This window comes from Erigeron canadensis, chromosome 3 (genome assembly GCF_010389155.1).
Source record: "Erigeron canadensis isolate Cc75 chromosome 3, C_canadensis_v1, whole genome shotgun sequence".
Classification (NCBI taxonomy): Eukaryota; Viridiplantae; Streptophyta; class Magnoliopsida; order Asterales; family Asteraceae; genus Erigeron; species Erigeron canadensis.
Window position 1 is genome coordinate 45,845,113 of NC_057763.1, and position 26,998 is coordinate 45,872,110.

At 33.9% G+C, this 26,998-nt stretch overlaps 2 protein-coding genes across 4 annotated transcripts; both read left to right on the plus strand.

The window, feature by feature from the left end:
- The first annotated feature begins 1,320 nt into the window (after positions 1–1,320).
- LOC122594522 (homeobox-DDT domain protein RLT1) lies at positions 1,321–11,301 on the plus strand. Of its 2 annotated transcripts, none has more exons than XM_043766969.1 (19): positions 1,321–1,669; positions 1,978–2,469; positions 2,801–2,880; positions 3,017–3,295; positions 3,440–3,526; positions 3,599–3,763; positions 3,857–4,079; positions 4,539–4,645; positions 4,745–4,831; positions 4,899–5,051; positions 5,162–5,317; positions 5,783–5,992; positions 6,097–6,481; positions 6,934–7,118; positions 7,210–7,665; positions 8,132–8,668; positions 9,216–9,320; positions 9,515–9,775; positions 10,442–11,301. In XM_043766969.1, the coding sequence occupies exons 1-19, from the start codon at positions 1,519–1,521 to the stop codon at positions 11,072–11,074; spliced, it is 4,752 nt and encodes a 1,583-aa protein (XP_043622904.1). In that variant the 5' UTR covers positions 1,321–1,518; the 3' UTR covers positions 11,075–11,301. The 2 variants fall into 2 exon arrangements, with proteins under 2 accessions (XP_043622904.1, XP_043622905.1); XM_043766970.1 differs by having other exon boundaries at positions 3,038–3,295.
- Positions 11,302–13,651: 2,350 nt separating this feature from the next.
- On the plus strand, positions 13,652–23,122 carry LOC122594002 (glycogen phosphorylase 1-like). Of its 2 annotated transcripts, XM_043766475.1 has the most exons (22): positions 13,652–14,461; positions 14,752–14,866; positions 14,982–15,082; positions 15,436–15,527; positions 15,710–15,845; positions 15,972–16,040; positions 16,128–16,229; positions 16,303–16,401; positions 16,486–16,596; positions 16,963–17,169; positions 17,319–17,426; positions 17,841–17,936; positions 18,268–18,324; positions 18,392–18,538; positions 18,649–18,708; positions 19,020–19,124; positions 19,202–19,363; positions 19,426–19,499; positions 21,824–21,947; positions 22,044–22,135; positions 22,577–22,697; positions 22,822–23,122. In XM_043766475.1, exons 1-22 carry the CDS (start codon positions 13,823–13,825, stop codon positions 22,972–22,974), a joined length of 2,970 nt encoding a protein of 989 aa, XP_043622410.1. In that variant the 5' UTR covers positions 13,652–13,822; the 3' UTR covers positions 22,975–23,122. The 2 variants fall into 2 exon arrangements, with proteins under 2 accessions (XP_043622410.1, XP_043622408.1); XM_043766473.1 differs by having other exon boundaries at positions 15,972–16,229.
- The last annotated feature ends 3,876 nt before the right edge of the window (positions 23,123–26,998 follow it).

The following is a 26,998-nucleotide window of genomic DNA, read 5'->3' on the forward strand; positions in this document are numbered from 1 at the left end:
CAAACCAAAAATATATATTGTTTACTTTATTTTATATTTATATCATTTTATTATTAATTTTGGTAAACAGGTTAATATATTTGCATTTTTAGGTGTATATAATAATATCATTTATATGTTTAAGTGAAAATACACAACAAGATTGATTTGCTTTAATAGTTGTATAATTAAACAATGTGTAAAACATATAAATAGTTGTACATAAAATTTGTTTGAAGTTTTTATAACTTATTTTTATGAATTTGTTATCATTGTTGTAGTGTTATTGTTACTAATATTGTTTTGAAAATTTGTTGAAATTAATTATGGTGTAATTATAGGGTATAAGCTTACAAACTTTTTTAAGTTCAATTTGACCTAAACCAAAAGTGGTTAAAACCGAAAAACCGAACCGAAATATACCTAAACTGAAAAAACTAAAACCAAAAAAATGAAAACCCAATGGTTTTAGTTTTCAAAAACCGAATTATAATGGTTGAATTTTTGTTTAAAACCAAAAAAAAAAAACGAACAGTACTTACACCTAATGTACATAGATAATTTGAGAAGTTTTAAGGTATTTTATGAAATGGGCCGAATAGCCCAATAACTTGGGAATTGTGAACAACTTCACTAGTACATGCAAAACGGGAAAAACACATTCTAGAACCGGGTCTATTCCTTGAAAAGATTCCAAGCAATCTAACAAACGATTTACATATTGTATACCCAAAATCCAGAAACCAGTAAATCAAAATACCATATACTCTCATTCTTTATGACTTTACTAACGCATTAAATTAAATTTCATCAAATAAATGACAATTATTAAATTAAATTCATTGATAAAATGACAATTTTCAACAACCAACCTTATATAAAAAATAAGACTGAAATTTATTAAAAACAAAACAAAAAAATAGTCAAAAGTTCCAAAATTCCAACTACTTTTTTCCTATCAAGAGATCAAAAGGCAATATAGCGTTGTCTTGATATCCACATCTATTATCATACATGATCCTCAAGAATACAACACACAAACCAACGTGTTTTAAAATACACAAATCCAAATTTATATTTGTAAAACAAAAAACATAAATCAAAATTAAAAAAGGTCTTTAATTAATAATCAAAATAAAGAAAAAAAAAAAACAAATATGAAAAGAAGAAGATTAATAATCAGATCAAAGGGTGGACTTCCAACCATTATTCTTGTTGTTCTTTCCTTGTTCCTTTGCAATTGTATTAATATTTTTAATATTAATATCTCACATTCATCCACATTCACATCATTATTATTATTATTTGGTTCATATTATTTTCTCTCTCAAGAAATCTTTATCTATTTTTTTCATTCTCTCTCTACATCTTTTTGTCTTTAAATTAATCGAAATATCATAAATCGTTTGTGGGTTTTCTTAGTTATGATATTGGGTATCAAAAAGTTATAATCTTTTGCATCTGGGAGGAACCCTAGTTATATATATATTTTGGGGGCTATATATATATTTATATATATTTTTAGGGTTTCCATTATCGATGGAGATTGGTTCAGAAGGAGAAAGCAATCGGAATATGAATGATGTAAATAATACTAATAATAATAATGGTCAATCTGATGGATCCAAGAAACCTAAGCGCCAGATGAAGACCCCTCAACAATTGTTAATGCTTGAACAAACTTATGCTTGTATGTCCTTCTTCCTCTTTGTGTTTTTTGAATTTTATTTTATTTTAATATTTTTATTTTATTTTTTGATTCATGAATTTGTGATTCATGCTCTTATGTTTTAGATTTGATGAATTAGTAGTTGCTTTTTGAGTGTTGTGTTTATAATATAGTTCATTTGGTGTGTATATATATGTAGATTTGTTTTGTGTTAATTGTTAGTTTATTTGGGTATTTTGTTATTGATATATATATATATATATATTTATATTTATGTGTGAAATAATGGGAGTATTTTTTTGGTTATTGATTGATTGTGTTTGTTGCAGCTGAGATGTATCCATCTGAGGCGATAAGGGCAAAATTGTCGGAAGACTTGGGGTTAACAGACAGGCAGTTGCAAATGTGGTTTTGTCACCGACGGTTGAAAGATAAAAAAGAAGGGGATAAAAAAGAAGGGACTCCAAAGAGGGCGATAGGTGAAGGGTCGGGTGGAGAACGGACGGAGTTAATGAATTCATCTAGACAAGGTATGATGGTGGTTGACCGTGGTGGTGGTAGTGACCATGGTTCACGGTCGAGGTCGCGCCATGAGTCATGGTCGAGGTCTGGATCAGGTTCGGGTTCGGAATCAGATTCTAGTCAGTTTGAGGAACCGGTGGTGCATAGCAGGGCTTATGAGTTGACACAACAGAAGATGATGATCAGAAGGATAATTGAGTGTGTAGAGGTGCAACTTGGTGAATCATTGAGGGAAGATGGACCGGCTCTTGGAATAGAGTTTGACGAGCCACCACCAGGTGCATTTGGTTCACCAATAGGTACTTGCTCATTTTTGTTACTGCTGATAAAAGACAGTCAATAAATATGCCTTTTCATGCTTGAAATGAATTATATAATAAGCATCTGTAATTTGTGACTAGAGTATTCAAATTTAATCTTTTCTCTTGTATTTTTATCTGATGCGGGTGAAAGCAATCTATTTGACCGGGCTTAAAGATGGAATATTTTATGAATTATTCTGGGTCTGCGATTATCCACAATCGTAGATTTTCGGAATTAATCTATCTTTTTGTTTATATTTCTTGCTTGTTAGTTATTGACACTGATTCTAATTTTCATCTTTTTCCTTTGGTGTTGCTTGTTTAACAGTGGTGAAAAAGCGTCACAGTCAAGCTAGGCATTCATATGATGGAAGTTTATTTGAGCAGCCTGATCCGCGCCCAATAAAAGTTGGTCCTTTATTCTTGCTATAAATTTTATCATTTTCTTCATCTTTTCACCGCTCTCATCACCTTCATAAACATGAGATGATAAACATGTTAATTGCTAACTAAAACATATTTTTTTATTCATTATTTATATTAGGTTGATGCTGTGAATTTCCAGGAGCCGGTTGCTCATAATATAAAACATGAACTATATGGATCTGTTTCTGGATTATATGATTCGCCAGTTGTCTACCCAAGTGACCAAAGATTGGTTCTTCAAAACGGGTTGCCGCCAGCTTATGCTGCTCCAGGACAGCTCAAGGGTGCTAGCTTATTGATGCCAAAAGGGGAAATGGGACATCTACCATCACCTATGAATGATAACGATTTCATTCAACCCAATGAAGAAGTTTTGCAAATGTGGAGGAAACGCAAGGTATGCCTACATTTCACTTGCAGGGTGTTCACAAGATTTATTTTGTGGATCTAAAGTGACAGATTCAGGAAGTGTGTGTAGTTTTTTGAGAAAGGCAAAGCCAACATTTAGAATATAAAATTTTCTTTTCCTTTTTTCTTGCAGAGTGATGATGGTGTCCCTGGAAGGGAAGGCCATTCTGAAAAGAGGATGAAGAAAGAGCTTGAGAAAAAAGATCTGTTGAGGAAAAAGGTAATTTTAAAATAAAATTTGTTTTATGAAACTTATAACATACTGTAATGGTTGTGCTTTTTCTTCTGTTAGATGGAAGAGCAAATTAAAAGAGAAATGGAAAAGCAGGACCGTGAGAGGCGGAAGGGAGAAGAAAGGTTATTGCGAGAAAGACAACGGCAAGAGGAAAGATTTCAACGTGAGGAAAGGCGGGAAATGGAAAGGCGAGAGAAGTTTTTGCAGAAGGAATCTTTAAAGGTATATTTGAAAACTGCGGGGTCTGTTACAGTTTTATCCCTTAGCTTGATGCATTTGTTTGACTCTTTTACAAAAATGTCCGACTTTGTAAAGGCTGAGAGACGAAGGCAGAAAGAAGAGCAACGTAAAGAGAGGGAAGCGATAAAACAAAAGGCTGCTGCAGAAAAAGCAGCAGCACGGAAAATTGCTAAAGAATCTATGGAGCTTATAGAGGATGAGCGTCTTGAATTGTTAGAGTTAGCTGTATCTGGAAAAGGGTTGAATTCAATTGTTTCACTCGACTATGAAACTTTGCAAAATCTTGATTCATTTCGAGGTAGATACCAATTTTCTCATCAAGCATAATTTGATTGCACGGATTTTCTTACAAGGTTCATTCATAATTGTCATTGTTGAGGGGGCACCCTAGAGATTATATGACTTAATTGAACCAAAATGTATTCAATTGTCACATTTTGCTGCTGTACGTGTCCAACTCTAAAACTTGTTTTTGCATATATTAAACTTTTAATAATTCATTGCCATTGTATGTCACTGACTGATTTAACCTGAAACCAGTGACCTGTTACTAATTTTGATGTTGTGGCAACTGACATGGGTGTGAAGTCAGCAAATTATGCAAGTTTGATACACAGAATAGATGGTTTGGAAGTTTGATACTTGACAAAGTTTGATACACTGTGGTGCTCTTAGCCACTTAACTTTTAGGCGAGTCAAATGTTTCTTTATGAACATTTCCTATTTAACTACTTACATGCGTTTGCGTTATTCTCAGATCTCTTGTGTGTGTTCCCACCAAAGTCTGTGCAAGAGCGATTAAAAAGACCATTTTCCATTCATCCTTGGATTGACTCTGAAGAAAATGTTGGAAACCTTCTCATGGTAGGTTCCTTCCCATGTGTCCTTTATTTCTGTCATGATTTCAACTTAAACTTTCTTGATTGATTTTACTTGACACTGGCAATATGCTTACTGTCACAGGTTTGGAGATTTTGCATGACGTTTGCTGACATTCTTGGGCTTTGGCCCTTTACCCTTGATGAGTTTGTTCAAGCTCTCCATGATTATGTGAGTTTTATCACTTCATGATAACTTTGATTCTCTTCATTCATTTCTCAGACCCTCCTTTTTTCAGGATTCAAGATTATTGGGAGAGGTTCACATTGCTCTTCTAAGGCTGATTATAAGAGATATTGAAGATGCTGCAAGGACACCCTCTGGTGGTCCCGGAACCAATCAGTACACGGTTGCTAATCCTGAAGGTGGTCATCCCAAGATTGTTGAAGGGGTAAATCTCTATCTCTTACCACATTGTTTGATATATTTAGTGGGTTGTTACAATTGTCTGCATTATTGTTACTATAAATATAAGTACTGACCGAGGGTTTCTTGTAACAGGCTTATAACTGGGGCTTTGACTTACGCAATTGGCTTAAACATCTAAATCCATTAACATGGCCTGAAGTACTTCGACAGTTTGCTTTATCTGCTGGATTTGGACCTCAGCTGAAGAAAGATACAACTAAATGTTCGGGCTTGACTGAAAATGATGAGGTTTGTATCATGCTGCTATTTCTTTTTGATTTTTTTGTGTGATGATTTTCATTTTTTTCGGCTCTAAGTTTATGGATGTTAGTCTGTGTTGTTAGGTCTTCACATTTCCTGTCCGAAAAAGTTTGCAATTAGATTCTTGAAACACTTTTCCTATTCTCAGGGAAAAACGGATGGGATAATAAAGCTTAGCGGTTCAATTAGGAGGTTGTAATTGTGATCTATCTATTAAAAAAGGGGTTGCTTTGAGTTATTTATATCCCAAACATGCCAACATGAATAAAATCTAGGAACTTGGCTAAAAATGAAATATCACATGTATTTTGACAGTGTAGTTTTTAATTTAGATTATTTGTAAATAATAATTAATTGCATAAAATTTTTAAAGCATGTTAACGGGTCAAGTGGACCTGACCTGTTACTAAAGTTAACTTGTATAGCTATCGAGTCACTGTGCTTTTGTTGCAGGGTAAAGGCTGTGAGGAGGTAATTACCATGCTACGGAATGGCTCAGCTGCCGAAAATGCAGCTACATTGATGCAAGAAAAGGGGGTCCACCTTCAAAAAAAGTCTAGGCATCGTATGACTCCTGGAACGGTCAAGTTTGCTGCTTATCATGTTCTTTGTCTTGAGGGAAGCAAGGGCCTAAACGTCTTAGAACTTGCTGATAAGATTCAGGTTCTTAAAAAAGATTGCATTTTACCTTATCTTTGGCTCTAAATTTTTCATTTTTTATGTTATAATATTGTATCTGACTTATTTCTTTTTCTTAACTTTTGAAGAAAACTGGGCTCCGTGATCTTACATCAAGCAAAACGCCGGATGCTTCAATTTCTGTTGCTTTATCAAGAGACCCTATATTATTTGAAAGAATAGCTCCTTCGACTTATTGTGTTCGGCCTGCTTATAGGAAGGATCCTGCTACTGCCGATGAAGTAATTTCATTGGCCAAAGAGAAAATACAAACTTTCACAAACGGATTTTTAGCTGGGGTCAACGTTGAGGATGTTGAGAAAGAGGAAGATTATGAAGAGGTTGCGGAGGGTACCGAAATTGATGATTTTGGTGCTTCATCTACTAACAAAGACAACTTTTTCAGTGAAGATGTCAAAATGTCCGTTCACAAAGATGTTGATGCTGATACGAAAACAGATATAAAAAATGCTGGTGAGTTTATACTATATTAATCTTGCCCCGCTACAAAGAGTCCACTTAATATTAGGGGCTGAAGACAGTTTTCTGTTCAGTTTCAGTATCCCAAATCAGAAAGTGGATTCCTTTTTGGCGACTAGTTATTATATTGATTAAAGGTGTTAATTTATCTTTAATGGGTCAAACTGGTAAAATTAAAAAAAAAAAGCTTAGAAGGAAATGGGTCAAATAGGCCAATAGCTGTTCAAAGTTCATTTTTAATTCATAAAATCTTTTAGACAATCTTATTCAAATAATGAGATTTTCTTATATAATTTTTTTATAAACGTAACACTAATTATACCGTTTGAAGTTTTGACAAAAAAGTCAACTCACGTGGCTGACCCACTGCAACCTCCAGTTTTTACCATTTAGACGTTATTCTTTATGCTTCAAAGATATAAAATTGGCTCTGTTTTTTCTTCAAGGTGCTGGTGTGAGCAGCATTGATCAAGGAAATATTGAGATAGATGAAGGAAAATTTGGAGAAACTTGGGTTCAAGGGCTTACAGAAGGAGAATATTCGGATCTCTGTGTTGAGGAGCGTCTCAATGCTCTTGTTTCTTTAATTGGCATTGCCAATGAAGGAAACATAATACGTGTAGTTCTTGAGGTAATTTGAATAATATATATATTTTTTTAACAGTTTGCCTTTTCTTCCCTGAGGGGTTTTCTTTTGTTCATCTAATATGACCCTTCTACAGGATCGGTTAGATGCCGCAACTGCTGTTAGAAAGCAAATGTGGGCAGAATCCCAGCTTGATAAAAGGCGTATGAAAGAAGAATTTATATCCAAATTTCAAGATTCTTCTTTCACGGTGACTGCAGAAGGCAGCCAAAGCCCGTTGATTCCCATTATTGATAATAAAACTAATGACGGGCAACTACAAACAGCTCCTGATGGTTCCATGGGCCAGACAACGGGTCAAATTCATAATAGTGGATATAGTACGGCTGAAAGAGCAAGATTGCAGTTGAAAGCTTTCATTGGGCACAGAGCGGAGGAGATGTATGTGTACAGATCGTTGCCGCTAGGCCAGGATCGGAGGCGCAATAGATATTGGCAATTTGTTGCTTCTAGTTCCAGGCATGATCCAGGGTCTGGCAGGATCTTTGTTGAACTACAAAATGGTTGTTGGAGGTTAATTGATTCAGAAGAGGTAAACACAATGTCTCTACATATATATTAATATACATCGATAGTCTATCTAGCCATCTCCAACTTATGGTTTTGGAATCTGTGAATTGCAATGCTCTTGTTTTTTGGTGATCATCTAAACTAAATTGTTTTACTTGATCATTGTAACCTCTGCAAAGAGTTGATGATCTTGATCTGGGTCCCCGTGATGCTTTTTTTACAAGATTCTGTTGGTTTATTTTGTCGTCTTTGTGAAGGACAATTCGGTCATTTGATTAATGGTAGAATATCCTTCGGCTCAACTTATTAGTTCGACTATCGGTCAAATGTTTAAAATGGCTCTTTAAGTGATGGCGAAATAGATAAATCTATGCTTCTCAATATTGTATCAAAGTAGAAACTCTGCTGAAGGTGTTTTGCTTATAGTGTTTAATTGTTTTTGTTAAATCCTAACTGATAGGTTTGATCTTCATTTCCTTAAAACGCAGGCATTCGATTCTCTTTTGTTATCATTGGATACACGTGGTGCCCGAGAATCTCATTTGCACATAATGCTTCAAAAAATAGAGATGTCGTTCAAGGAGAACATCAAAAGAAATTCTAGGACTGCTGACCGAAGCTCCGATAGCACAGCATGTGTCTCTAGTTCCGATTCAATGGAACCATCTCCATCTTTTAACATCGAACTTGCAAGGAATGAATTGGAGACAAAAAATGCTATGGGACGATATCAAGATCTAGAGAAGTGGATGTGGAAAGAATGTTTATATTCATCAAGTTTGGCTGCAATGATACATGGGAAACAACGCTGCACCCCGCTGCAAGGAATTTGTGATTTTTGTCGTGCAACTTATTGCCTGGATAAAGCTATTTGTCCCCGCTGCCATAGGTCGTTCAGCACGTTTAATGACAAATTGAGATATCTTGAACCAGAAGGCGATGTTAATGTTGTTAATACTAATGACTGGGATATAAATCATCCAATAAGAATCCGATTGATCAAGTCTCTTTTAACATTCTTGGAGGTAAGGATCACATACCTCCTTTAATTTTGCTGTTACAGACACAGATTTCTAATTTTCTATAGTGTTCTATTATAACAGGGCGAATGAGATGTTATAGTGTGGCCCATTTATTTATGAATCAGTCTGGCTGAGACTGAAAAAGTAATTAAAATGTGAACAGGTCAAATTGGTCACAAGTCTTACTTGGTAAATGGAGTTTGTTTTCTGTCTGGGTTATCCGGGGGTGCTAATCTTTTACTAAGATGTACACGGCCTAACCAGGTTGTATTCCCGTGGACCTTTCCTTGCCCATTCCAATATGTTGTCTAGGGAGGTTTAAATTAGATCGCTTGGCCACCTTGGTGGTGGTTTCGAGAGTCACTTCGTGTTTTATTTTGATGCAGCAAACCTCATTGAATAGTTTAAGTTCTATAATCATATGTAACACTAGTTTCTGCATAGAATATAAAGTATTTGGACATAAATGTTTTGGTTAATCTCAGCTTGATCTATTTTGAACTAGGTCTATATTTTATGTCTGTTTTGACATATTGTTTGGAAATTACAGGCTTCAGTTCCGTCCGAGGCCCTGCAATCTTTGTGGACGGATGACAATAGGAAGACTTGGAGTTCAAAGTTGCATGCTTCATCGTTACCTTTGGATCTTCTACAGGTTAAACTCTTTCTATCATTATAAGTAATTGTATATGATCATGAAAATAGGTCTTCTGTAAGTGCAGCTTGCATGCAGAAGCTCTCCTAGTCATTCTGTATATTGGGAATGAACTTTCAGAATCAAATTCTAGGGAATCTTGCCCCTTAAGTTCTGAACTTCATTCTGATAAGGTGGATCAAACTTGGTTGCAGGTTCTTACATGGTTTGAGAGTGTTATAAAACGTGACTTTTTGTCGTTGAACTTCGAGACGACAGAGGAACTGCTTGGGATCTCTGGCTTATCAGAAAATGCTAGTTCAAGCTCGGGTTCGGTTCCTGTACTACCATGGATACCACAAACGACAGCTGCTGTGACCTTAAGGCTTCTAGAGCTTGATGGCTTGATCTCCTATACTCCTGAACAAAAAGCCGAGCTTAAGATGGGAGATGAGTCGACCGATGTCATAGTTGAGGTATTCCCATCTTTCATTGTTCTAAACTTTTATTGTTTTTCAAGCAAACATATAGTTGACAAGCTTGACTACAGAGACCAAAAATAAATTCATCAAAACCTAGAGTAAAGTTGGATATTTTCATAATTTTTTCATTTATAGAGTTCTGTATGTAGGTAGTTTATGTGGTAAGTGCCACAGTAAGATCACAATTTGTATAAGAATAATTTATTTCAAGTTTGAAATTTATTTTGACCTTAAACGTCAAACTACTCTTTTTGTGTTTTAATTCGTGTTTTATACTTGGAAAATGTCTTTAGAGGCTATACACTTTGAATTAAAAATACCTTAGTTTGAGTTCGTTTCAGCCTGGTTTCGCCTGAACCAGTTAAGCTGATTCTGTATTTGGCTCCATTAAGTTATGTATTCTATATGGATTCCAGTTTTTTATATTATTCTCTTCAAGTTGCTGGATTTTTTTTTCTGCTTTTTCAATATTTTCTTGAAGAAGGTTGAAATAAGGATCCCTCTGGCAATAATCTAACAAAAGTTGAGTAGTTTTTTCTAAATACATTTGAGTACAGTATCTTTTGTTTCACATATTTGGTCTAGTCAAGACCCAGAGAATAGCTTTATTTGGAGTGTTTGACTATATGGTAAACTCATTTTCATCTTGTTTCATTTCAGAAAACTCCATTGAAGTTCACATTTCTGAAGAATATTGGGAAAACCCTAGACGCTGACCACAGCAAACCTCTGAAACTGCCTCGTAGTGGTGGTGGTGGACGTAGTCGTGGCGGTGGGAAGTTGCAGAAACGGGTGGCAGGTCCCATATCCATCCCTGGAAGCAGCAGGCCAAACGTGACTTTTACAATTAGTCAAGCTATCAAACAACAAACACATGGAACTGGCCGAAGAACAATCAGAAGAAAAAGAATTGACAAGCCTCCCGAAGAAGACCCCGTAAGGAACTTCATTGTTGAAGAATGGATTCACAATCCACATGACAGAATGGAAACCGACAATGCTAATTTTCATGTCAGAGAAGAAGTAAGCGAATCAGATGAAGATGGTGAGGGACATCAAGTCAGGTTTGGAATGGAAAATGGAGAAAGTTCGGGGTATGGTGTTGCAAATAATGAAAGTGGATGGGGTGGAAAGGAAATTAGCGACGAGGAGGGGTTTGAAGTTGAAGAAGATGAAGAAGAGGATGAAGATGAGATTATGAACCATGGTTATGTAGACGGGAATGTCAATGATGGAAGAAATTTTAATGCGGATGATTCAGATTCTTTTGATTCTGGTGAATATAGCGATTGAAGCCTTAAAGCGATCAAAAACGTTCTCTGTGCCATTATTAATTATCAATTTTGAAGGTAGAAGATGATAACTATTTTTTTTTTCTTAGTCAGCTTTTAGCTTTTATACCGCAGTAATTAGTCTCTGTTTCCTTTTTTGCAGAATCATGTAAGAAATGAAATAAACATGTAGTCTTTATAGTTGTGCTTTGTAATCTTGAAAAATAGCAAGTTATTTTCTTCGTGTTCTATAGTTTGGCTCTGTACATTATGTTCTGATGTCAATCGGTTGAAACGTTTAAACGTCCAAGTTTTTAAAATGTTGATTATCTAATTTGTACAAGTTTGTATTCCTTAAGAAACTAATTAATGTTCAAGGTTTTTATTTATTGAACAAGGACATCAAATAAAAACAGTTTTTGTACTTCTATGGTTCATATGTTACAAGAGTAAGTACCCGCGCGTGCGGCGGTAAGATGATAGGGTGATAGGTTATAAGTTATAATAGGTCATAGGTTGTGATATATCATAGAGTGTGTCTTAGCCGTATGGGCTTCACCATCGGATTTAAAAATTCGTCGAAAGTATATCGAATGACATCTCTAATGAAAGAGCATGGAATTTTAAGAACACCCATATAATTTTTATAATTTATTGATTTACGGTTTTTGAGATAAAGGATTTTGAATGAATTAGAAAAATTTATGGAGGAGGGAGAAAAATGAGTGGTTGAGATTTATTCTAAAGGTATTATGAATAAGTGATGGGTTATTTTGAGGTTTTCACTTGTGTAAAGTTAAAAAAATGAAGGAAATAAATACTTCATAATGTAGTAGAGATATTAAAAAGCATTTTAAATGTTAAAATTTGAAATGTGGAAGCTCACAACGTCTAAAAAACAGACTTGATCGAGCACATACACAAATTTGAATATGATGGATAAGTGTGTAATTTTTATGTTTTAATATCACATTTATTTTATTTTTATGTTAAGATTGTAAAATGAGGTATTAGTTTTGTTTAATTGTTAATCGCGGCTCAATTTTGTTTAATATGTGTTGATGAATGTGAAATATTTTAGGTATTTAATTGTCTTTTATGCTAAATTAATTAATTTGTTGCTATATAAAAAGTTTTTTTTTTCTAAAATTAATATTTAAAATAAAAAAGAATTAGTTATAAAACATTATAATGTATTTAAAAAATAATTTGATTGAGTTGTTGATATGATTTTAGTAGGGTTAAGTATATAAAAACACAATTTTTTAATAAATAATGTTAATGAGTTAGGTTATGAATGAGGATGTTCTAACATCAGTAATGACCCTAACATTAGTTATGTTTTTAGTATTATTGACTTATAAGTAATATATATGTGGAATGGGAATATGTGGAATGAGAATATGTGGCTGTTAAATACATAAGTTCTTATGGTTTTTACAAAAAAACTGTTTCTCAAAATAAGGAAACTCTATATATTATATATGAGACTAGTGAGTATGAGGCTGTTATGCACCAAACTTGGGTGAAAAACCTCCCACATGCTTATTTTTTAATATTTTGAAAAAATGTATGGCTCCCATGATTTTTATGGTTTAAAAAAGATATGTGAGGGGTTTTTCACCCAACTTTAACTCAAGTGCCTAACAGCCTCATATATATATATATATATATATGCACACATATTTATTATCTTTCACCATTTGTAATTTTGTATAAATCTTTACTTATATAGAAAGTTAATTTGAAAATAACCTAATTGCATTTAATAAACTTTTTTTTAGAAAGAGTATCAGAAATGACCTAATTTGTCTTTAATAAGACGAGTATAGTACCCGCACAATGCGGCGGTAATGACAATGAAAGTGATGTAGTGACATCGACGGATGGTGACGGCAACATATACGTCAAGTGGTGTACGTATTTGATTAAAATTATTTGATTTTAAAGAGAAGTGAATATCTTTAAGAAGATAATGAAATGGTTGTGTAAGTTAATTCATTAAGGGTAAAATAGTAATTTTGCATGTCTCAAAAATGTTAACTTTTCAACATGGGGGCATAACTTTTATATAGTAGTATAGATAATTTACATCTTAAAAGCTTATCTTAAAAATTTCGTATCTTAAAAAATATCTCATATATCAACTTTACATTAATTACATTTATATAAGCCTACATCACTCCACGTTACCGCCACCACCAATAGTCACCGACCACCAGTTGCCACCGCCTCCAGACTGCCGTCGCATCACTACCGCTGCTTTTGCGTATAGTGTGATGTGGCCACCAGCCGCTACTTTCTAGGATGGGTCATGGGTTCGAGTCTTGTCAAATGTAAACTTGAGATAATTAGAGGATTATTAAGTGGTTGAGAATCATCTGGACACTAGCCTGACGGGGGATTAGTGGGTACCAAATGGTATATGGGATTAGGGGTTTCCATCCAATTAGTTTTTTTTTTTTTTTTTACATTGATTAAAGTTCAAATTACATATTTAAAACGATAAATCTTTCTTCAAAGTTACTTAACTTTTCACTTCAACTTGACTTCCTTCTTGGATCTTTAAACTCTCCACACACACACACACACACACACACACACACACACACACCCATACCCTGTGATCTTCCACCTAGACATCCTCCTTCTCAGTTCTTACACACTAATGCGCACACACACACACCCCTTGTGATCCTCCACCCATACAACCTCATTTTCACACACACTAATGCACACACACTTAACCAAAATTTCAAGAATTTCATAAATGTCTTTATTCCATCCATTCCGTATTATCGCAATAAAATATAATCAGCCAAAAATTAAAAAGATTCAATCTTTATTTACACCCACATCATTTACAATTAAAAAGCATTCATCTTTTACCTTTTTTCAGCACAATGCAGTTAAAAATGCTGCTAAACATGTGTCCAAATCTTTAATGCAAGATTCTAGTGGTAACACTTCATCTGTGACAGTTGAAAAAGATGTATCAAACGGTGTCGTTTTTGTTATTAAAGTTCAAGAAAAAAACATGGGCTTGCTTCAAATGATCACTAGGGTTTTAAAAGGGCTTAAAATTGAAAAGCCCACAATTGAATTTAATGAAAAAGAAGATCTTTTTGTGGTAAAGTTTTTTGTTACTGATTTAAATGGTAAAAAAGTCGAAGATAAAGAAAGTTTGGTAAAAATCAAGACTTTGTTAATGGAAGCTATTAATGGGAGTGAAGGTGTTGTGGTAAAAAAAGCAGGGTTTTTTGGTGGTAATAAAAGTGACAAAATGTTTGAATTAATGGATGGTTTTTTGAAAAATGATCCAACAAGCCTTCAAAAAGATATTCTTCATCATGTTGAGTACACAGTTGCAAGATCAAGATTCAGTTTTGATGATTTTGAAGCTTATAAGGTATATTGCTTTTGATTCTTTTTCGGCCCGAATTGTTAACAGAATAGAATTTATATGTTTATTAGGACAAGTTTAGGAGTTAGTTAGCGTAAACGGAATAAGGAAAGAATGAGGGATCGACCCATGACAATTGTGCATCAAATTTTTTTTAGCAAGTGATGCATAATGTAAATCCTTCCGGAATTTGGCACGTATCGTTCCTTCATTCTTTCATATTTATTTTACGTTAAGGATTGTTTGATTTGATCGATTCATAAAAGAATCTAACTTTACATGAACTATATTTGTAGGCCTTGTCACATAGTGTGAGAGACAGATTGATTGAGCGTTGGCATGATACTCAACAACATTTCAAAAAGAAAGATCCTAAACGATTATACTTTCTATCGCTCGAGTTTCTAATGGGCAAGTAATTCATTTCCCTCTTTCTTCTTTATACTGCATTTTTTTGGTAATTTGTATTTTAACATTAACTTTTTCTTTCTTTATGTTTTCGTGGTTCATTTCATCTAAATTCCAGGTCGTTCGTTGTCAAATAGTGTGATTAATTTAGGCATACGAGATCAATGTGCTGAAGCATTAAGTCAGCTTGGATTTGAGTATGAAGTTTTGGCAGAGCAGGTTAGCTAACTATTTTCTATCTGAAGTTTGAATTTGACTGGCATGTTTGATGTATAAAGATTTCACTGGAAGTGCTAAAAAGAGGGGGTAGAGTAACAGGTCAAAACGGTGAACGTGCAAGTGCAGGTCAAAACGGGTCCAGCCGGGTGGGGTCGAGAAATAACAAAACTATATCATTCAAATGATAATATAGTTTTTTCTAATTAAAAAAGGTTTAGGATGTTTTAAACATCCAAAAACATGTTTAGTGTATCAGATACAACCTGAATTGGTGGGTTTTCATATAAAGGGGCAGGAATTTCTGCTCTTAGTTTCCATATGTGAAGGTATAAACTAGTGATTGTTTTCTGAAGGAAGGAGATGCAGCTCTTGGGAATGGTGGTTTGGCCCGCCTTTCCGCTTGCCAAATGGATTCTTTAGCAACATTGGATTATCCTGCTTGGGGGTAATATATTATTCTTTATTTTACTTCCTATTAGATAAATGTGAAATTTCCTGATTATGATCCTTAAAGTCGCTAATTAAGAGTGTCATCATGTTCCTTAGATCAATTTATCAAAAAGATTTATATGTTTTTTGACTAAATTTGATTATGAAAGTAATAGAACCTTTTCCATCAATGTTTAGATATGGGTTGCGTTACCAGTATGGACTATTTAGACAGATAATATTGGATGGGTTCCAGCATGAACAGCCTGATTATTGGTTGAACTTTGGAAATCCTTGGGAAATAGAGCGGGTCCATGTATCATATCCTGTTAAGGTTTTAAAGTATCTTTCTTTATCTCTATCTCAATTCTCAAATACACTTATACTTCTTTATTTATTCATTTACCCATATTTATTTTGTGTGATAATTCTAAATTTTCTTTACTTGTCACTAATTCAGTTTTATGGAAGCGTAAACGAGGAAGTTGTGAACGGAAAAAAGTGTAAAGTTTGGATTCCTAAAGAAACCGTGAGTTGTTTCACCATGAAACTTTTCCCCCTTTTCTATAATTTTTTAATTCTCAATTTTAGATCGTTGTCTTCCGCTTGTTTGCAGGTTGAAGCTGTTGCTTATGACAATCCTATACCTGGGTATGGAACAAGGAACACAATCACTCTTCGTTTATGGGCTGCTAAACCGAGTGATGGGATTGACATGGTGTGTGTGATTACATGTGATACTATTTATTACTTTTTATTTGTATTTATCTAATGAGGCCTCTTTATTGCAGGAGTCTTATAACACTGGAGATTATATCAATGCTATTGTAAACAGACAAAAGGCAGAGATAATAAGCAATGTCTTATACCCTGATGATCGTTCTTATCAGGTACGTATATGTACATGTGTTTGACACCTTGATGATTTGCTTAAACTTGTGTACATTTTGAAAGTTTCTTTTCTGCATTTTCAGGGAAAAGAACTACGGCTAAAGCAACAATATTTCTTTGTCTCGGCATCATTGCAAGATATTATTCGGAGGTTTAAAGATGTGCATGGAAACTTTGATGACTTCCCGGACAAGGTTGTAGCCTTAACGGCTTGTGTTATATATATATATATATATATATATTTGATAACTGATTGGACTCTTTTGATTTACATTTTTAGCATGAATGGTATCTTATATTATATCCATGTTGTGGATTTTCTTATCGAACACTTAGGTGGCAAAATGGGCGGGTTGGTGGGTTGGGTAATGGGTCATAATGGGTTTGGGTTGAAACAAGGCAGGTTGACCCTAGACACTTCATTCAACCCATTTGACCCGTTCCCTTTTTAGTCTTTTTTTTTTTTTAATTTTCAGTTTACTCATTTGTTTCTAGTGTTCTGTTTTACTTTAGTTTTGTTAGTTGATGTTGATGCATTGTCTGTTTACCACCTTATGCAGGTTGCTTTGCAGTTGAATGATACTCATCCATCTATTTCCATAGCTGAGCTCATGAGGGTGCTTCTTGATGAAGAACATTTGGGCTGGAAAAGGGCATGGAATATCACACGCCAAGTTTTTTCTTTTACTACACATACAGTACAACCCGCAGCATTGGAAAAGGTCCCTGCAGATCTATTTGAGAACGTTTTACCCCGTCATTTACAAGTGAGTCATTTCGATATAACTCGTTCGATGCAGGAGCACGATTTGTATTTTCTATTTGTAACTTGCTATAATGTTTATCTTTGCTTATGACTTTATAATTCCTAATATGAGCGTTCCAATGTATTCCTGGTATGAACCCATTTTGGCAGATTATATATGACATAAACTTTTCATTCATGGAGGAGTTGAAAAAGAAGATAGGGCAGGATTATGTTCGCCTATCTTCGATGTCAATCATTGAGGAAGGTGCTACCAAGGTATAATATAATGTTCGGATATAATTCTGCATCCTTTGGTTGTAGAGGTGGCAAAACGGGTGGGTTGAGTTTTGGTCAAAACAGGACACATTTTAAGCTTGAGTTACACAGGGTGGATTGACTAATTAACACCTTTGTTTAAATCTTATTAGGAATCTACACATTATATATATAAAAAATGTTATGTATTTCAAATGATAGATAATTTTAATAAATGAGTTGAAATGGTTATAAGAAATCAAGTACTTGAGCGCACTTCTTAAACCCGAAACCATTCAATCCACTTCCGTCTATTTCTGCAGTTTGACCCGTTTTCAGTAAATCATAACCCATATCAACCTGTTTTACACATGAATGGGTCAAACATGGCACTTATTTTTATTACCTTATCTGTATCACTGTATGAATTCACAGAATATTCGAGTGGCGAATCTATCCGTTGTTTGCTCTCACACCGTTAATGGGGTATCCAGAGCTCATTTTGAATTGCTAAAAACACGAGTATTCCCGGTAATCAATTTCATTGTACTTATATCCTTTACGGTGGATCTTCACTTTGATCTGTCCTTCGATTTATGATATGGCCGGCATGCAATTTTAAAGGCTTCACCTCATAGTTTAATGTTTCAACACCTATGTTAGTAAATCTTAAAAGTTTCATTTATGATCATAAGTATGTCAAAGATTTCGTCTTTTACCTAACTTACTTCACAAACGACGCAAGTTTTGCTGCTCACAAGACTTTCCAAGATACTTAATATATTTGTGTTTGCTCCTTGGCAAACTATTTATATCCCATTTAAAAAAGATATACCGGTACCTTATAATGGTTTATTTTCAGGATTTTTATGAACTATGGCCAGAGAAATTTCAGTACCAGACAAACGGAGTTACTCAGGTAATGGTTTGTATCTTTCTGTACGTTAGATAATTCACAGGGCTAAATCGTTTTTTTCTTACTTCAGCGTCGTTGGATCGTAGTAAGCAATCCCTCACTGTGTGCTCTTATCTCGAAGTGGCTCGGTACAGAATCTTGGATCCGTGATATCAACCTCTTAGCGGGTCTGAGAGAATATGCATCAAATGCTGACCTACAACAAGAATGGATGACGGTAGTTTAATGTCATAAATCCTTTAGTTTCTTTGGGAAGCGTATTTGTTGTGTATTCAATTATTTAATTTACTTTGGCTTAACATATCTGTTTAATACTTTGGTGTTTAGGTGAAGAAGACCAATAAAATGAGGCTTGCTGAATACATTGAAACTATGAGTGGAGTGAAGGTCCTAGATAACATATTTCTTTGTGGGACATTGTAATAAATAGACTCGATATCACATCATATCTAGTTTTGTGACTATAAATCTAAAATATTTACTAAAACCTTTGAAAATAATCATTTTGGGATAGTCTTGAAGCCTATAATATTCTGGCTTGGATGAATGGCTATGGTTTTAAGATGGTTTTCTGAGATGGTTTTAGTAACACTTTATAAAGTTCATTGATGAATTCTATGTAAAAATTGGTCGCTTTTTACGGAATTCATCTTTTTCTCTTGTATTATATTGCTCATCATGTAATGCATAATTTGCAGGTTAGCTTGGATTCAATGTTTGATGTGCAGATAAAGAGAATACATGAATATAAAAGACAGTTGTTGAATATATTAGGTGTAATTCATCGATATGACTGCATAAAGGTACTTCTCTATGTCACATTTGAAGTGAAGATGTTTAAACTAGTTCTAACTCTTTACCTACTTGTTGTATCTATAAGAATATGGAGGAAAGTGAGAGGAAAAAGGTTGTACCTCGTGTATGCATAATTGGTGGAAAAGCTCCTCCTGGATATGAGATTGCAAAGAAGATCATTAAGCTTTGCCATGCTGTTGCAGAAACAATAAACAATGACATTGATGTTGGCGACCTTCTTAAACTGGTAAGCTACAAAAATAGCTCGAGTTTCAGTATTTTGTATTCTTAGTGTTATTATTATTGCAGGTTTTCATTCCTGATTACAATGTTTCGGTTGCTGAATTAGTTATTCCTGGAAGTGACCTTTCACAACACATCAGGTTTGTATTTCTTAAGGCTGTATTAGGACTAAGATACTTAATTCATCACGAAGAGGCTGGCCAGGGTTGTAAGTGATGTGTGAAATCGAGTCTTAAAATTTGTAACACAAATCACCTAAAGACCGACTACCACACACTTACGGGCAGTGGACCCTTTCGTATGCAATATAGTTAACTTGGTAAATCCAAGATCGAACAAAAGGTTGTAGAAGTTGTTCAAAGAATGCAATTCAAAATAATTTGGGGGTTTTGTAACCGTATTGTCACTTTGCTTTTAGAAGTTAGTTTGCAGAAATGTAATGAAGTTAGTAATTCCGAGGAATTAATTGAAAAGAGTTTTGTTTGAAATAATAATATTAAAATGCATCCATCTTGAATCCGCTCAACAACATGTTCCAATTGCACATAAATGAAGTTCCAATCCAATTTAAGTTGATTAAATAACCGAGACTCAAACAAAGCACCAATCCCGTACCCGTCAAGTTTGTGACGTTATCCAACTCTCTTGATTAACTAATTTCACTCATAGTTGTCAAAGGCGAAAGTGATCTTGAAGCGCAATGACCCCAAATGGGGCCTAGGCAAGAGGCGCAAAGAAAGCGCGGACCCGGAAATAAAAAAGCGTAGAAGAGTATATAAGTTCAGTGTCTCTAACAAATGATAATGAAGAAAGTTTCAGCTAAAGACAGTATGATGAATGATGATATTGATGATAATGATATATACCAAGTGATTTTGGAACAAAGAAAACGTTGTGATATCCCTATAATATACATGATTCTTTAAGTGGAACAAAGGGCTTATTTATATGGAAAAGTATAGACAGGCGCTTCATACAGTTAGTGGGCCTTGAGCCTAGGGTTTCAGGCGTTAAGGTTGGGCCTTGCCCGCCTTTTGCGCCTAGGCGCAAGAGGCGCTCGCCTTTAACAACTATGATTTCACGGTACCTCAGGGCATCTTTTATAATTTCCTTAATCACTCAATGGTTTTGGTTATTAAGATACCAATTATGTCTATGGATTGTACCCAACCGTCAACACATTAATTCCTATTACCAATAAACGATTAACTACCATTACCATGCATGATGAATAGATCCAATTGTTTATACCTAATCAATCAAAATAACATATGTATAATCAATAACTCCCGCTATATAAACGCATATATCACCAATCAATCCAAGACAAATTATAAGGAATCAATACGCTAAGATCTTGACATAACGTTAAATGAAATCAACATTGAATTAATAAAATTTTGCAATCTTCACAAATCGTCTCACTTCATCAAGATGATGATGAAATGATTAGCTACTCATCATGGAAATGGAATGGCTAATCATAAAAGATGAAGTCATAGTGTACCGAATACAAGGAATTGAAAAGCAAATAACGTAGATCGTCCAATCGCGTTCTTGATTTTCCAAAATGATTTATCTGATGAAAACCCTCTTGAAATATGCTCAAAAACGGCTAGGAAGTCTAAGATAGGGTTTTGGTGTGATTAAGCAAGCTATTTATAGTTTCCTTAAAAATCTCTAATTTCCTGTACAGAGACTGCGACGCAGTCATAGGATGTGACACAGTATATCCCAAAAATTCGTTGACTTTGACTTTTGCTCTTGACTTGAACTGGACAAGGATGCGACGCACTTAAGCACTGCGACGCATCCAAATGCTCGGAAAGATAAACGCGACGCAACCTGTATGGTGCGACGCAGTGGCTTTGAACTTCAGCGGAATGCGACGCATAGAGTGGAACTCGTCGCATTGAAACCCTCGGAAATTTGGATGCGACGCATCTGAATGCTTTTCAGTCTTCAAACTCGATTCGTGCCTTGTAATCCATCCGTCAGCATATTTTTCACCTCCAAATGTCGTTTTCTTCCGTATTGTGTGCCATAATACCTGTTAATACCCTGAAAACACTAACAAATACCATAAACGCACCAAATGTATACGAAAACGACTCTAAATCACTTATAAACGACTAAATACGAAATGGGAAATTGGTATAAAATGAGTCACATCAGTAAGTTTAGTTTTATTTTATTTTATTTTTTATTTTTTATTTTTGAGGTGTGAAATATATTTAAGATCTGTTCTTCTGTCAAAAATACTTAACCTCTCTATTAGTTAAAAAAAATGGTGGAGGAAAGGGTGGCCACCATCACTGTCTTAAATATTATGTCCCTGGAGGCGTAGATCCCAACAAGTTGGAGTTAATTTAGCTCTGTAAATTAAAAATATCGTTCATATATATAGGACAATACTGAATTTTCTTAACCTTTAATATAATTGTTTATGCTTGTTGCTATGCAGCACGGCAGGACATGAGGCATCAGGAACCGGAAGCATGAAATTTCTAATGAACGGATGTTTGTTGCTTGCCACAGCTGATGGATCAACAAATGAAATCATTGAAGAAATAGGTGCAGAAAACATGGTAATTTCCAAAATACTCTTATTAGTTTTCTTTTGTTATAAATCATTGTAATCAACGTGTCGGTTATCTCATAAGATTCGTATTTTGCATCTTAAGTTCATATTTGGAGCAAAGATCAATGAAGTTCCTGCATTGCGTGAGAAAGAATCCACCATAGAAGCACCCCTTCAATTTGCACGTGTAGTAAGGTAGAACAACTTTACGTCTTTTCTTGTTTGAATCTTATATTCACCAAGATTACTTACTTTTCTATTATAGATTCCTGCCATAGGAAAATGAGTACTTAAGCATCGAATCAATCCCAAAAAAGCAATTTTCATAGTATTGAAGTATGTGCTCTATTAATCAGGTCGAATTAGTCGCATCAGATATTACGATTAGGCAACATCAATATAGGTAGAAAGATGAGACTATCAGTCAAAACGCTAAAATCTTGAACACTTGCCGATAAAGAACAAAACTGTGCATCCGCAAATGGGTAATTAAGATTTTTTAGCATGTAATTTTTCCAAAATGGTGTTAATGCAAATTATGGGAGTGAATATTGCATTCAGAATCTCAGAATGTATGTAGTTAAAATAAGATATTGTGTTGTCTGATATATATCAGTATTTTTTCAACTTTTCTAGGATGGTGAGGGATGGATATTTTGGATTCAAAGAGTACTTCAAATCCTTGTGTGACTCTGTTGAAAATGGCAAAGATTTCTATCTCGTGGGGTCTGACTTCGTTAGCTATATAGAAGCTCAGGTAAGCCAACTATATGCTAAAGAAACGTTTATTAATTCTTGATTCTTTGCCCTTTTTAGAGATAATGTTGGCTAATGGCTACAACTCATCCCTTTTCCTCAAAGTTGCTTTTGTGCAAGTGCAGGCTGCTGCAGATAAAGCGTATGTCGACAAGGAGAAATGGAGTGAGATGAGCATACTATGTACTGCTGGTTCCGGAAGATTTAGCAGCGATCGCACAATTGAAGATTATGCACAGAAATCATGGGGAATTCAGCCCTGTAAGTGCCCATCCTAACTATTTTCTTTTGTGTTGCAAAGGCATAAAATTCTATCATTGAACTAGTTTTGATCATTGTATAATTGGGAATATATATTCTCATTTCAACTATGTTGCAGTTTATACATATGAATAAAATAACTTAAATTAGTTCTTTTGCTCAAAACAATAACGTAGTTGACATAAGTCATTTGCTTATATAAGTTATTTAAAATGCTTAATGTGAAGATTTAGTGTACGCATTGAAAGGTAATAATTCAATGTCAAATTCGAAAATGCTCTAGTATAGAGAATTAGGGTTTTTCCTCTCCGTGCAATTCAAAGAATGTACATGACGATGAGTGAATTCATTTACTGGTCGACTTTTAGATGTTGTTCACTTGGCTTAATTATTTGATTCTATTTTAGAATCTTGCATGCGTTGTTAATTACTTTGCAACAAACATCTAAACAACCTCCCAAACATCCAACCAACCTCCCAGATATTATAACAAGACAATAAAGAAACAAAATCAGATTGCTTGAAATTGAGTTCTAATTGTAACAGTTACCCGTTCATTAAATCCTATGTTTAGAATCATATAATGTCAAAACGCCATACAAAATGTCCAGATGATAGCATCCAACAGGAGTCGTTGCATAATCAGTAGATGCAGTTTTATTTTTCATAATGAGGTCATTTCATTCAAAATAAATTTGGCTATCCCTGGAAACTCTTTGAAGCATTGCAATATCAATATATCTCAACTCGACGCCATTTGTTTTTTAGGGACAACTTATAGCGAAATGTCACTTTTAGCATCTTTTCGAAACCTCTGATTTTGCCAAGGTGAACTTGAGGGGCTGTATACTACCCTTGCCCCCCTTGGTGCTTATTTTAGTTCGACGGTCTCGAGGTTTCCTCATGTTAGCACACATTTAGTCGACCCAGGTGCCTGATTAATGCGTAGATATACTTAAAATGACATGCTAGTTGGACTAAAAATGTTAAACAAAAGGGTATTATGGTCATTTAAAGGAGATTAAAGTGTGTCGGTTTAGTATAACGGATGAGGGCTGCCTTAGTGAAACAAATGGAATATTAAGGACTGTTCATGACTTCATGTCACTAGGTTCGGATGGACTGTCCTTGTAGTTTTGACAAAGCACAAGGACGATTCATGTAAGCCAAAACACTAGTTGTTGGTACTTGGTCATTGCCACTGACATATTTCTAATGATTTGCATCATATGTTAAATTTAAAGGCATCTTCTTAAGACTTAAGACCCCATATGAAATGATGACCCATTTTTCATTTTCTTTTCCTAAATAGTAGTGTATTAAATCCTTTATCCATAAACAAAGTATTGCATATGCCATAGACGAATGCAACTTACGAAGATATCTACCCCTTTTACATGCTTTCATCTGACTTTTTATAGTTTAAGCTTATGGTTTTCCTAAAGTTTGCAATTCGTATGCCAAAATTGTGCATCTAACGTGTGTTTCAAGGGTGATATTTTGGTGTGCGCATCGAAACTTTGTTTGACCCACTTTACTTTTAAGCGCTTATTAGAAAATAGGCTCTACAACATAAGCTAGCAGATTACTTAATTTAAGCATATGATGTCTCATAAATCAAAATGTTCGAAACTTTTTTCAAGTATGATGAGGGGTGAGTTTTGTAAATTCAGATACTACTTTGTATATTTTTTTTTGGGAAAGTTACACTTTTGGTCTCTGAACTTGACACGTTTTTCACTTTTAGTCACTAAACTTCAAAAATTGCAAATTATACACTGAACTTGACATATTTTTTCACTTTTGGTCATTGCGTCAACTTTGTTAGTTTTTCTCCGTTAACTTACTCAGATTCGTTAATTTTTTTTTCACTTTTCGTCCTTCCCATTATTCCACAACTAAAATCGATAATCGGTCAAACTTCAGATCTTATATATTGTTTTGGCCGATTAGTGAAAATACATATTCATTTATTATGTTTTGAAACAAATTTTTTATGTTTACAGTTTACCATCTATTGGTTATATAGTAGTTTGATTAGATGAAATAATTGTTTTTTTTAAACAACGATGAAATAATTGTTATTGAAATATTTATTTATAAAGATAGATTTATTTAGTCACTATGTTTGAATTTTGAGTCTTCTTATGTCTACTTTAACCGTAATTTTTTTTTGTGTGTGTTATATAAACTTATATAGTTTTTCTTAATTCATTTTATTAACTATTAATAAACGAAAATAAAAAAATGATATTGTAATGTTTATCTGAAATAACTTGTTGTAGGTTTTTCTGATAATCTATAACGCCTTATGATTTAACCGTAAATATTTTTGTATGTGTTATATAAATTTGTTATAAACATATAATAATGAACTAATTTTTAAATATACTTTTCATTGATTTAATTTACACCAACTATTATATATTATAAATAAAAATGTTTGGAGTCAAAGTTAAAAGTAAAAATATACTAAGAAAAAATCAAAATAATAACATTTAAAATTGGATAAATAAGGTATATATAAAAAAATTAGGTAAATTACACTTTTCATCACTGAAGTTTGTCGATTATCGATTTTAGTTATACAATAATGGGAAGGATGAAAAGTGAAAAAAAACTAACGAATCTGGGCAACTTAATAGAGCAAAACTAATGAAACTGGGCGATGTGACCAAAAGTGAAAAAAAGTGACAAGTTCAGTGTATAATTTGCAATTTTTGAAGTTTAGTGACTAAAAGTGAAAAACGTGTCAAGTTCAAGGACCAAAAGTGTAATTTTCCCTTTTTTTTTATAGAAAAAAAAAAAAAACTCGAATTATTGTATTGGAACACAATTTGTTAATTCAGGAAGTTCTAACATTATAAAATTAGAGTTACAAAACTTAAAAATGGACGAAAACTAATGTTAGTAGTTTGCTTGAAGAAGTAAATTGCTTCAAATAATGACTGTCATGGAATATATGGCGATGATGTTGTATAGTGTGTATTTACCCCTAGAGTAAAACCGAAACACTCATTATTACTACTAGTTACCACATCCAGTTTCTTAATCATTTGCAACATATTTTGAGTACAAAAGCATCTTCTTAGGGTCCCATTTGAAATGATGGTAGATATTGGAGTTTTCCTTTTTTTTCTTTTCCTTCTTACTTCGTATCCTCCTTTATCTTTTTCTTTTCTTTGTGTTAAATCTTTTCCTACCAAACAACCAATGCGGTAACACAATTAAGCTTATTGAGGTCTCTTTTCGAAATCCAAAAATATATTCCAATGATGTAACAAAATGATGCAAATAAATTGTTAGTCAATTGACATGCTTCGAGTTCTTGATCAATATGAAGCAAAGTTACAACAATTAGGAGTTCTAGACCGGGGATGCTATCTAACACATAGTTGCAACCAAAGGAGCTGGTATACGTGACTTGTAAGTTGTAACAATCTTATGCAAGAGATCAAAGTAATGTTTCGATGTACTTGTAAATAAGATGGAACTAACAAGTACTTGTTAATATGTATCACTTGGAACGGATATTCGGTCTCTTGATCATGCAATTTCAAATTTAATTAATTGCTAAAGATGAATTTGGGTGTTTAAAGTTCAAACGATAAACCTTTTTCTCATTCATGAATTTGATTTAACTACTTTTACCTTATCTGTTTGGTGCTGAAAAGTAACACCAATAATTATGTTTTTTTTTTCTAACATAAGTTGGTTAATCTTTTGTTTAATTAAACTACTACTCGTATCATTTTATCCAGACCTCACTATCTTATGTTATATATTACCATACACATGTTAGTGATGCATGCTTAAAGTCATGATATACGCGTATCACCATACCATATGTTGGTGTAGTTTCAACCTTATAAGTTCGTAGATCTGATTATCTTTTTTTTTTTTTTTTTTTTTTGGCAAATTGCCCTTAGTTGCATGTATCAGAAATCAGATGTAGAATATATATATTTTTTTACTAATTTGTTTTTTCAAATGACATGTTGATTATAAGATGCTCTAAAGTTTTAGTCAATCTATGTCTAT

Excerpts from the sequence above, each read along its gene's own strand:
- LOC122594522 (XM_043766969.1), top strand. The coding sequence starts at position 1,519 with ATGGAGATTGGTTCAGAAGGAGAAAGCAATCGGAATATGAATGATGTA. Across the intron at positions 1,670-1,977 it reads GCTTGAACAAACTTATGCTT|CTGAGATGTATCCATCTGAG; the intron begins GTATGTCCTTCT and ends TGTTTGTTGCAG. Across the intron at positions 7,666-8,131 it reads GGTTAATTGATTCAGAAGAG|GCATTCGATTCTCTTTTGTT; the intron begins GTAAACACAATG and ends CTTAAAACGCAG.
- LOC122594002 (XM_043766473.1), top strand. The coding sequence starts at position 13,823 with ATGTCTTTATTCCATCCATTCCGTATTATCGCAATAAAATATAATCAG. Across the intron at positions 16,402-16,485 it reads CTGATGATCGTTCTTATCAG|GGAAAAGAACTACGGCTAAA; the intron begins GTACGTATATGT and ends CTGCATTTTCAG. Across the intron at positions 19,125-19,201 it reads ATCGATATGACTGCATAAAG|AATATGGAGGAAAGTGAGAG; the intron begins GTACTTCTCTAT and ends TGTATCTATAAG.